The 12,224-nt window shown below is 43.9% G+C and overlaps 1 protein-coding gene across 2 annotated transcripts; it reads right to left on the reverse strand.

Moving 5' to 3' along the window:
* Window positions 1–3,277: 3,277 nt before the first annotated feature.
* LOC114602416 (arylacetamide deacetylase-like 3) lies at window positions 3,278–7,358 on the reverse strand. Of its 2 annotated transcripts, none has more exons than XM_077931410.1 (2): window positions 5,710–7,358; window positions 3,278–5,293 (listed from the first exon to the last, which is right to left on the reverse strand). In XM_077931410.1, the coding sequence occupies exons 1-2, from the start codon at window positions 5,775–5,777 to the stop codon at window positions 4,519–4,521; spliced, it is 843 nt and encodes a 280-aa protein (XP_077787536.1). In that variant the 5' UTR covers window positions 5,778–7,358; the 3' UTR covers window positions 3,278–4,518. The 2 variants fall into 2 exon arrangements, 1 of the variants encoding a protein (XP_077787536.1); XR_003707907.2 differs by having other exon boundaries at window positions 5,192–5,293; window positions 5,426–7,358.
* Window positions 7,359–12,224: the final 4,866 nt, after the last annotated feature.

A 12,224-nucleotide genomic window follows, 5' to 3' on the forward strand; every position in this document is an offset into this window, starting at 1 on the left:
TCTACATCTTTTATGTATAACATTTCTATATCTTTTAAAGGCGTAATTAATTTGCTTTGTGCTTGTTTTTGTTATGTATTTCGTGTTTTTATCTTGTTTTTTTATGCTGTGAATCACCCTTTGATCCTTCCATGAAGGGCAGTATTTTTAAATAATAATAATAACAACAGTTTATATATTTAAGGAATTCCTATACTGCTTAATCCAACATGTATAATGAAATCAGTAAAATCAATGAATTCACTTGATGATGTGATGAAGATATTATCAAATTCAACAAGGGCTTCCTTTTCAACCTATAGAGGGACACACATAAAGACAAATATATTATTCACACTAAGCCATGGTTTGTTTGCATCATGGTTTCTTCAGGAAAGCAAAGGAAGCCAAAGCCAAGGAAGCAGGTTGTGGATTGTTTCTCCAAAGCTTAGCTTGTTTCCCAGCTTCTTTTGCTTCTGTACCTTGGCGGGTGTTTGGGTTAGGGTGACCAATTCAAAGCTAACCAATTGAAATTAATGGACATGGTTAACATGGGCTCATTCATTTCCATGGGCTTCTTTAAATAGGACTTATTTGGATTCCACCCCCTGTGAATAGGATGCAAATGTGGGCACTATTTTCATGAGACTTTTCCTTTGCCCAACAGGGGAAGTGTCTTGAACTGCTGGGTATCTGCAGACAGGTTGCCTTTATCCGCTTCCTCCAGAGTTTCTGGAATCCAAGAGCGGATCCCAGCCTCTCTGCCAAAGATCTGCATTTTGACGGGGTTCCTGTGAGGGTTTATCAGCCCAAAGCACCATCTGCTGGCCCAAGGAAAGGATTAATGTTCTTCCATGGAGGTGCTGGGATGATGGGGAGCATCAGTAAGAGATTAAGGCTGTGAGCCTATGAACACTTATCTAGAGGCAAGCCCCATTGAACTCAAGTAAGCCCATGTAGAATCGTGGAAAAGGAGAGTTGGGAGGGATTCCAAGGGGTCATCTAGCTCAACACTCTGCAGTGAAGGAATCACAGCTGAAGAAGCCCTGACAGATGGCCATCCAACCTCTGCTTTGAAACCTCCAGTCAAAGAGAGCCCATCACCTTCCAAGTGAGTCCGCTCCCTGTTCAGCAACTCTTGTCATCAGAAAGGGCAAGTCCCATTGAACTCAATAAACCCATGTGGAATGGTTTACAGGGCTGAGGTACAAGAGTGTTGGTGGTAGTTCATGAAGAGACATGGGGCATACATGTATTTTGGATTAGCATATGTTAATTTATACGCATATATGCTTACTTAGGTCAACAGGAACAAAAAAAATGGAAGCTCTTGTTATCATGGCTTCCCAGGTCTCACATCTCCACTGGTCAATGGTCAGGGATTAGGGGAGCTGCGGGAGGGACAGAGCCCCCCCCCAGTGCTGATTCATTTTATAACATACATATACCACTTGATCTTGTAGAAGCTCAAAGAGGTTCACAAACATGCATATAATAACTCAAGGTTGCTGCTCCTGATCGCTTCGTTTACCAACCCCACCCCCCACCCCTGGCCACCCCCTCCTTTGCACCTCACCCAATCCCCCACCTCATCCCACCCCACAGCCACCACACATACCTGTGCCACATAGGTCAACTTTCACAAAGACAAATCACCAACCTGCACTTGCACCAGCTTTCATTTGCAAGACCAAATGCAATTTCACAAGTTAGCAATTAATACTGACACCCTTGGGTACTGAGTGAGATTGCTTCCTGAAATGCAAGAGCCATGATCCCTGACTGCTGACCATGTTGATTGGAGAGGTTCTGATAACAAGGTTTTTTTCCCCATTTCTGAAAATGGACCTAAGTTTGCATCTATGCATATCGATGATAACATGTGAATTAAATGAAAGCTTGCAAACCATTGGCTGGGTGCCCCATATCTCTTAAGGCTAGGATTTATCTGTGTGCAATTGGATTGAGTTTGCTTTTATAGGTGAACCTATTTAATTTGCCTTTTGGAAATCAAATTGTGAACCCAGAGCCAGTCTCTGAAGCTTACAATGCAGTACTCTAGCCATGTGATGTTCACAATTCACATACAGCAAAATGTGTGCACAAAAAGGCTCATGTCAGCAAAAATTGCATGTACAAAAACATTATGTCCGGGAAGATTGGTGTTCCAGAATGGGCTTTAAAAGGCAAGACTGGAGGTAGCAATGCTTCTGCATACCAGTGGATGGAAACCTTGGGCAGGCAGAGTGCTCTTGGCTCAGTTCCTTCTGCCAGGCTTCCAGAAGCATTTGCTTAGCCGCTGTGAAAACAGAATGCTGGGCTAGATTGAAATCTACTCAGAGTTGAGAGTGGATTTCATGCTCTTTATTCAGCTCATAGTGGTGTACATAACATAGATGGACCATTGGTCTGATCCTGCAGGATCTGATTTGGTTCTTATGTGTATATTAGAGCAATGAGAAACTCGAGAGACACTGAGATTGACAGATTCACCCATCCCTATCTGCGACTGATGGGAGTTGTAGTCTCCTGACATCAGTAGCCAAGATGTCACCCTCCCAACTACAATTTAGGAGGTCTTCTGGGAAGACATGGTTCATGTAGTGCTGTGATTTATGTCCATGCATGTCAGTGGGTCTGCTCTGAAGAGTTAGACACAAACAGCCCTGGATTTGCCAAAGAGCTCCATATTTAGAATTTCCCTTCCAACTTTTCAGCGTCCTACCAAGATGTCTGCAGCAAAATCACCAAGGAGACTGATTCTTACCATGCAGTACATGAGCTGTGTGATGTGCACCTGTGCATAAAAAGGTTTACGTCAGTTAAAATTGCATGTACCAATACACTATATATTGGAAGACAGCTGTTCAAAAATGTGCTTTTAAAGGCAAGACTGGAGGCAGCAAATAATTACCTCTCTATTTAAAATTCCCCTCTCATCTTGCTAGACTGCTACCAAGATGTATGCAGCAAAATCGCCAAGGAGACTGATTCAGTGGTTGTGTCTGTTGGGAAAGTAAATGCAACCATCTGTCTTTTCATAGATAAAATATGTGTGTGTGTGTGTGTGTGCTTTGCACCCAGCATGTTGTTGCATTTGTTGGTGGCATCCCTTGCCATATTCCTCACAGGAGCAGTTGAGATAGAATCCTCTTATTTCGTTACATTGAACTGCTCACGGTTCATTGGCAACTGCGTAACAAGTATTTGTATGAAGATCAGTAAATAATTGCTTAACATTTTTTTTTATTCAGTTCATTCGCCACCTGCCAACAATATTGCACCTTGGGGCTATCCTTCCAGATAGCGGGTGTCATTTAGACAAAATGATTTCATTGAAGGTAGATGCTTGTTGGTGAATGTATAGGAAGGTGCCATACAGAGTTTTATGCCACAACTGTTTACAATTGTTGAAACTAGAATCTGGTGTTTCATGGTATTTAAACATCTCTATCAAGTTGCTGGGAGTTGTTATCAGGAGAGATAGGGCGAGGGATCATCTATATGTGGGTGACACCCATCTCTATCACTCTGTTCCATCTAAATTAGGAAAGGCAGTGGAAATGTTAGACTGCACCTTGGATGGGCTAATGGATTAGATATGGGCCAATAAACCAAAACAGATACCTGAAAAGAGATAAAAGCGACCCATGGAGTCATCTAGGTCAACCACCTACAATGCAGGAATCACACCCAGAAATCCCTAACAGGTGGCCATTAAACTTCTGCTGATAAAACTTCCAATGAAGGCGGTCCCACTGCCTTCTGAGCTAATCCATTTCAATGCTAATCAGCTCTAACCCTTAGCAAGTTATTCCTAATGTACAGTCTGAATCTCCTTGCTTATCATTTGAATCCCTTGGTTCAAGTCCTACCCTCTGATGTAGCAGAAAACAAGCTCGCTCCATCTCCCATGTGACAGCCCTTATATATTTGAAGATGGCTACTATATCACCTCACTGTCCTCTTCGCCAAGCTAAACTTATCCTACTGCATCAATGATTCCTTATAAGGCTTGGTTTCCAGACCCTTGATCATCTTGGTCTTCCTTGTTTGTACACATTCCAGCTCATCACTATCCTATTTAAATTGCGGCACCCAGAACTGGACATAGTCCTCCTGGTGGGGTCTGGTCAAGGCAAAATGGTGTGGAACTGATACCTCTCTTGATCTGGACACTATACTTATGTTGATGCAGCCTAGAACAGCATTAGCAGTACAGATCTCCAGCCAACCAATAAGTACTAAAATGCAATAGAAGGGTGAATTGTCCATTTACAAAATTCATATCTTAATGAAAACAATATAGAAGTGCATTATATTAGAGCAAATTGGTTGTAATCATGTGTATATTAGTCAAAACTCCATACAAAGTAAAAGTGTTTATTAGGAAAATTTCACACAAAAGTGCTGGTGAATTTTCATGAGCAACTCCCTGCTGCCCCCAAGAACCACAAATGACAACAGAATTGTGGAGAACTGAATATAAGATTGGAAAAATGAGAAATTATCAGACCCACAAATTCAAGAGATTTCCTCTCATAAGTTTTTGACAAAGTCTACAATCCTGTCCATCAATTCAACTGCAGCAGGCAATGTGAACAGGCCTGCGTCAAAGAGGTTTAGCACCCCATGAAACCCATTCTCAACATGGAACCAGCTGACTTTCACCCCATTGTCCTCCAGATGTTTCTTGTACAGCAGTGCGTCATCTCGTAATACATCGTACTCGCAGCTCACAATTAGGGTTTCAGGAAGCTTCTGGATGACAGAGTCCTCAGCAAAGAGGCAAGAAATATCAGGTTCCAGTAGCTCTCGCAATTGCCTATAGACTTCAGGTTCATAAGGAGCAAGTGGGACTTGCTTGTAGCCTCTCACCTTAAATCTCTCTGGAAGGTTGTCTAGACTCACCAACTTCCCATATTTCAGTCTCATTGAATCTGGCACATGAGAGCCCTTCAGGAGCTGGCCTGCCAAAGAAGTGTCCCTTCCAATATACTTCATGATAAAGTAAGCAACATCTTCCCGGAACAAGGGGGGCATTGAGCTGTTCTGCTGATAGGATGGCAGGTTAAAGTCTATAGCCTGGAATTTCCCATAGATCAGCACTTGAGCCCATAGTTTTGGAAGGTCTGATCTCTCCACCAGTTTCTGGGCAACAACAGTAGCATAATTGCCCCCAGCACTGTCCCCACCAACGATGATCTTGGAAGGATCCACCCCATGGGAAGCTGCATTTTGAATTAGGTGTATGGTAGCAGCAAGGCAGTCCTTGTACTGAGCGGGAGGAAGATGCTCAGGAGACAGGCGGTAGCTGCAGAAGAAAACAGAAGCAAAGAGGTAACCTTCCAGAATCTTTTCCAAACACATTCGTGATCACATAAGAACACCAGAAGAGCCTGCTAGATCAGGCTCATGGCCATCTACTACAGCATCCTGTTCTCACCAGGTCCAAGCAGCTTCCTATGAGGCACCTGCAAGCAGGGCCCAAGCACAAGGCCCTCTTCCCGCCTGTGGCTTCCAGAAACTGGTCTTCAGCAGCATTCCTGCAAGTATCCATGGACTGCCCTCCAAATTCTTGCTCAGGCATTACTGTATATGTGGGATGTACTGCTCAACTGGGATGTACACCCAGTGCTATTTTTCTTTTAAAAAGGTCCAGAAATCTCCATGAACACCTCCCTCATTAAGAATGGCAACAATGCCCACCTAAGAGGTGCCAGAACCTACCTGAGAGGTGCTGGAACTGAGTTCCCCCTGAAAAAAGACCTGTGCATATAGTGTGCCTTCAAACACATGCGGAATCCTTTTCAAGAGGCATTACCTCAGGTCAGGGACACATTCCAGGCACATAAGATCAAAGGAGGAGGGCACAAGACTAGGTCAGTGATGTGGAAATTAGACACTAGTTCCCATTTGCAGAATATGCGGAAGGCAGCCCTTAGTGGTTTAACCCTTTTATTAATTCTCTTTTTCCTCCTATGAAAACTACTCAAGACACACTCTTTTGAAGTTTAAATAACAACTTTTACTTACAGAGCCTCTTAGTGTCCCTATTTTCCAGGGACATCCCTGTTTTAGAGAAGCTGATTTGATTCTGTAATGTACTGCTTTTCCTTACTTTCATAGGAGAAATGTTGAAGGGTATGGAGTTACCCAACCCCTGAGCCGTCTGAAGGCAGTCCTATTTTAGAAAGTTTTTTTTTTTAAAAAAAAGTTTAATATTTTAATATATTTTGTATCTGTTGGAAGCTGCCCAGTGTGGCTGGGCCAACCCAGTAAGATTTGTGGGGTATAAATAATAAAATGGGATATCCCTATTTTCATCAGCAAAATGTTGAAGGATATGTACTTAGTACACTTGCAGCTGCAGATTAAACATACAATGCAGGTGAATGTTTCTTAAATTGCTAATACATCTTACATTAGAGCTACTCCCTGATCTGGAATGGGGTCAGTAATGTCCCAAAAAGTGTGTCACATAGATTAAACTGTTACAGACTAACTAACCCTGAGACAGACAGCAGAACAACAGTTCAGCTGCTCTCACACTAAAGACTGTTAATAGCTGTCACTGCCATACCAACTGCCATAACTGTCATAACTGCCACAGGGTGTCTGACGTCAGAGAGTTATACAACTCTTTCAATTAAACCTTTACATATATATGAATTTGGGATGCTAACATCCCAGCAAAGAAGGGTATGGCCTGGGTAGGGGAGGAAGAGTGACATTCGGCTAACAGATTGAGGTTGAATCCTGACAAGACAGAAGTACTGTTTTGGGGGGACAGGAGACGGGTGGGTGTGGAGGACTCCCTGGTCCTGAATGGGGTAACTGTGCCCCTGAAGGAGCAGGTGTGCAGCCTGGGAGTCATTTTGGACTCACAGCTGTCCATGGAGATGCAGGTCAATTCTGTGTCCAGGGCAGCTGTTTATCAGCTCCATCTGGTACTCAGGCTGAGATCCTATCTGCCTGCGGACTGCCTCGCCAGAGTGGTGCATGCTCTGGTTATCTCCCGCTTGGACTACTGCAATGCGCTCTATGTGGGGCTACCTTTGAAGGTGACCCGGAAACTACAACTAATCCAGAATGCGGCAGCTAGACTGGTGACTGGGAACAGCCGCCGAGACCATATAACACTGGTCTTGAAAGACCTACACTGGCTCCCAGTACGTTTCCGAGCACAATTCAAAGTGTTGATGCTGACATTTAAAGCCCTAAACGGCCTCGGCCCAGTATACCTGAAGGAGCGTCTCCACCTCCATCATTCTGCCCAGACACTGAGGTCCCCTCGCTACGAGAAGCCAAGTTACAGGGAACCAGACAGAGGGCCTTCTCGGTAGTGGCAGCTGCCCTGCGGAAAGCCCTCCCACCAGATGTCAAAGAGAAAAATAACTACCAAACTTTTAGAAGACATCTGAAGGCAACCCTGTTTAGGGAAGCTCATAATGTTTAATAAGTTATTGTATTTTAGTGTTGTGTTGGAAGCCGCCCAGAGTGGCTGGGGAAGCCCACCCAGATGGGCGGGGTATAAATAAATTATTATTATTATTATTATTATTATTATTATTATTATTATTATTATTGTTGTTGTTGTTGTTATTCGTGAGTCCTGAGGGCAAGAGCTGACTGAGTGTGTGTGACATTTGAACCCTGGTTCTGAAGGGTCCACCCCCTGCTTCACATAGGTGTGTGCATCCAGCCCTTCCAATGCTGATGGATACCAAAAGCTGATAGACACAGTAAAAGGTCAATCACAAATTGTAAAAGGACACACAAATTGATGACAAAAAAAAAAAAGACACAAGGGAGCACGGATAAAACAATGCTCAGGAGACAGGCAGTAACTGGAGAATAAACAAGGCCTTATGCCCAGCTCATAGTCCCCCCACGGAAGTGAGCATCCTCATGTCTGAGGCGCATGAAGCTCTGATTTGCAATCATGGAACAAAATGTTGACAGCTTTCATGGGGAGCCTTTTTCTCCTGTGAGGAATATGGCAAGGGATGCCACCAACAAATGCAACAACATGCTGGGTGCACACATTTTACCTATGAAAAGACAGATGGTTGCATTTACTTACCCAACAGACACAACCACTGAATCAGTCTCCTTGGCGATTTTGCTGCAGACCACTTGGTAGAACTCTAGCAAGATGAGAGGGAAATTTTAAATAGGGAGGTAATTATCTGTTGCCTCCAGTCTTGCCTTTAAAAGCACATTTTTGAACAGCTGTCTTCCGATATATAATGTATTTGTACATGCAATTTTAACTGACATAAACCTTTTTATGCACATGTGCACTTCACGCAGCTCAAGTACTGCACTGTAAGAATCAGTCTCCTTGGTGATTTTGCTGCAGACATCTTGGAAGGGCGCTCGAAAGTTGGAAGGGAAATTCTAAATATGAAGCTCTTTCGCAAATCCAGGGCTGTTTGTATCTAACTCTTCAGAGCAGACCCACTGACACGCATGGACATAAATCACAGCACAACATGAACATGAATCATGGCTCTTGCATTTCAGGAAGCAAGGTCTGCGAGGGGCACCCTTGTCTCCCACCACCACCACAATATCAATGTATCTAATAATGGCAAGCTCTCCTGAGTCCCCACTTGATTCTAGCCTTCCTTCCTCCTGAAGCTGCTACTTTATAGGTAAAAAGGTAAAGGACCCCTGGACGGTTAAGTCCAGTCAAAGGTGACTATGGGGTGTGGCGCTCATCTTGCTTCAGGCTGAGGGAGATGGCGTTTGTCCACAGACAGCTTTCCGGGTCATGTGACCAGCATGACTAAAACCGCTTCTGCTGCAATGGGATTACTAGGTTGCTACTTTATAAACTGTTGCAACACAATCTCACTTAGTACCCAAGAGTGTCAGTATTAATTGCTAACTTGTGAAATTGCATTTGGTCTTGCAAATGAAAGCTGGTGCAAGTGCAGGTTTGTGATTTGTGTTAGTGAAAGTTGACCTATTTGGCACAGGTGTGTGTGGTGGCTGTGGGGTGGGATGAGGTGGGGGATTGGGTGAGGTGCAAACGAGGGGGTGGCCAGGGGTGGGGGGTGGGGTTGGTAAACAGAGCGATCAGGAGCAGCAACCTCGAGTTATTATATGCATGTTTGTGAACCTCTTTGAGCATCTATAAAATCAAGTGGTATATGTATGTTATAAAATGAATCAGCAGTGGGGGGCTCTGTCCCTCCCCCAGCTCCCCTAATCCCTGACCATTGACCAGTGGAGATGTGAGACCTGGGAAGCCATGATAACAAGAGCTTCCATATTTTTTTGTTCCTGTTGACCTAAGTAAGCATAAAGGTAAAGGTAAAGGTACCCCTGCCCGTACGGGCCAGTCTTGCCAGACTCTAGGGTTGTACGCCCATCTCACTCAAGAGGCCGGGGGCCAGCGCTGTCCGCAGACACTTCCGGGTCACGTGGCCAGCGTGACAAGCTGCATCTGGTGAGCCAGCGCAGCACACGGAACGCCGTTTACCTTCCCGCTGGTAAGCGGTCCCTATTTATCTACTTGCACCCAAAGGTGCTTTCGAACTGCTAGGTTGGCAGGCGCTGGGACCGAACGACGGGAGCGCACCCCGCCGCGGGGATTCGAACCGCCGACCTTTCGATCGGCAAGTCCTAGGCGCTGAGGCTTTAACCCACAGCGCCACCCGCGTCCCAAGTAAGCATATATGCGTATAAATTAACATATGCTAATCCAAAATACATGTATGCCCCATGTCTCTTCAGGAACTACCACCAACACTCTTGTATCTCAGCCCTGTAAACCATTCCACATGGGTTTATTGAGTTCAATGGGACTTGCCCTTTCTGATGACAAGAGTTGCTGAACAGGGAGCGGACTCCCTTGGAAGGTGATGGGCTCTCTTTGACTGGAGGTTTCAAAACAGAGGTTGGATGGCCATCTGTCAGGGCTTCTTCAGCTGTGATTCCTTCATGGCAGAGTGTTGAGCTAGATGACCCCTTGGGATCCCTCCCAACTCTCCTATTCCACGATTCTACATGGGCTTACTTGAGTTCAATGGGGCTTGCCTCTAGAGAAGTGTTCATAGGCTCACAGCCTTAATCTCTTACCAATGCTTCCAACCATCCCAGCACCTCCATGGAAGAACATTAATCCTTTCCTTGGGCCAGCAGATGGTGCTTTGGGCTGATAAACCCTCACAGGAACCCCGTCAAAATGCAGATCTTTGGCAGAGAGGCTGGGATCCGCTCTTGGATTCCAGAAACTCTGGAGGAAGCGGATAAAGGCAACCTGTCTGCAGATACCCAGCAGTTCAAGACACTTCCCCTGTTGGGCAAAGGAAAAGTCTCATGAAAATAGTGCCCACATTTGCATCCTATTCACAGGGGGTGGAATCCAAATAAGTCCTAGTTAAAGAAGCCCATGGAAATGAATGAGCCCATGTTAACCATGTCCATTAATTTCAATTGGTTAGCTTTGAATTGGTTACCCCAACCCAAACACACACCAAGGTACAGAGGCAAAAGTAGCTGGGAAACAAGCTAAGCTTTGGAGAAACAATCCACAATTTCCTTGCTAGCCTTTGAGACCATATTTGCTTTCCTGAAGAAACCATGATGTAAACAAACCATGGCTTAGTGTGAATAATACATTTGTCTTTATGTGTGTCCCTCTATAGGTTGAAAAGGAAGGCCTTGTTGAATTTGATAATATCTTCATCACATCATCACCAAGTGAATTCATTGATTTTACTGATTTCATTATGCATGTTGGATTAAGCAGTATATGAATTACTTAAATATATAAACTATTATTATTAATTAAAAATATTCTCCTTCATGGAAGGATCAAAGGGTGGTTCACAGCATAAAAAAACAAGATAAAAACACAAAAGATATAGAAATGTTATACATAAAAGATCTAGAAACTAATAACACCTCTCCCTCAAACAAATTTGAAAGGACTTAGAAATGTTTTTGCCTGGCATCTAAAGATGTGTAAAGTTCACTTATAAGAATAAGAATAATTACGGCACATGTCTTAATCATCTTTCACATAAGAACATAAGAAGAACCATCACATAATGGCTCGTCCAGTCCCCAACTTACCGCAGTAAATGCAATAATGGCAGTACAGTGAATGACCCGAAGCTTTAATGGATTGTCAAATCCAGATGGGATTTTACTCCTGGAAAGATCATAATAAATTGCAAAGGAGAAGAGCAACAGGAAAAGAATTCCTATAACTCCAATTACTCCAAGTAGGAGGCCCAGAAGAAGCCCCATTTCACCGTTCCAAAGAGTGCAAGGGAAACATTGAGTCTACACTGGAAGAATTTCTACTGTGTGGCTACACCAGAAGTATCTACGCTACTTAATAGGCTGTAGGCTGGTTAATTAAGTAATTCCCAATACTCCCATGCAGATATTTCATCCATCGGAACATCAACAGCAATTTCATGGGTTTGGCAAAGGAGCAATGTGTGATGTTCTACTCAGGAGTGTCAAGTCCGGCCACTGATCAGTCCAGTTCCATAATGTCTGTCCCAGAGCTCTTCGGCTTTACATATTGGGTGTTCATTGCCTGAAGTTCACAACATCCCCAGCCAGCTTAAGCTTGTAGTCAGGAATGGTAGGAGTCCTTGTCTGAGGTGGAAGAGGACTTGTGTGCACTGCCTGGCCCAAGATTTCCAAGGCTTCAGACACGAGTCCCATTCCTATCCAGAGATCTCAGGGATGGAACTTAAGCCCTTGCATATTCAAAGCATAGGCTCTTCTTCTGACGAATGGGCCTCATAGCTAAATGCAAGTCCGTGTTGAGATGAAGTTTTCATTAAAATGTTTTCATAAAAAAATTCTTGGGTTTTCTTACGTTACAAAAGCACATACATCACCTCCGTTTTCTGATCATAATGTTCTTTTTACAGATCAGTTAAATTCAATGTGAGCCTTAATCTTGTATACAGTATAAGGTTGGGGGAGAAGTGTGGGGGAAGAGGGTGGGGATAGGGAGTAGTAAACTTTCATTCTTCTACATACTGTATGCACAGTGTTTCAAGGTGATTTCCCTTCTTTTGGATGAGATGGATTTAAAGGGAGGTTTAGACCATAGTTTAGACCTGCCCCTCTTGCTACGCCCATGTCCCTGAGGCCAGATTCCAGATACGTTAGCATTCATTTATTTTTAAACCTCTGAGCCTCCAATCTGTCAGAAACAGGATGCTGGGTTAAATTGCATGCATGCCAAAGGGAGGAAAATCTCC

This window comes from Podarcis muralis, chromosome 7, assembly GCF_964188315.1.
Source record: "Podarcis muralis chromosome 7, rPodMur119.hap1.1, whole genome shotgun sequence".
Lineage (NCBI taxonomy): Eukaryota > Metazoa > Chordata > Lepidosauria > Squamata > Lacertidae > Podarcis > Podarcis muralis.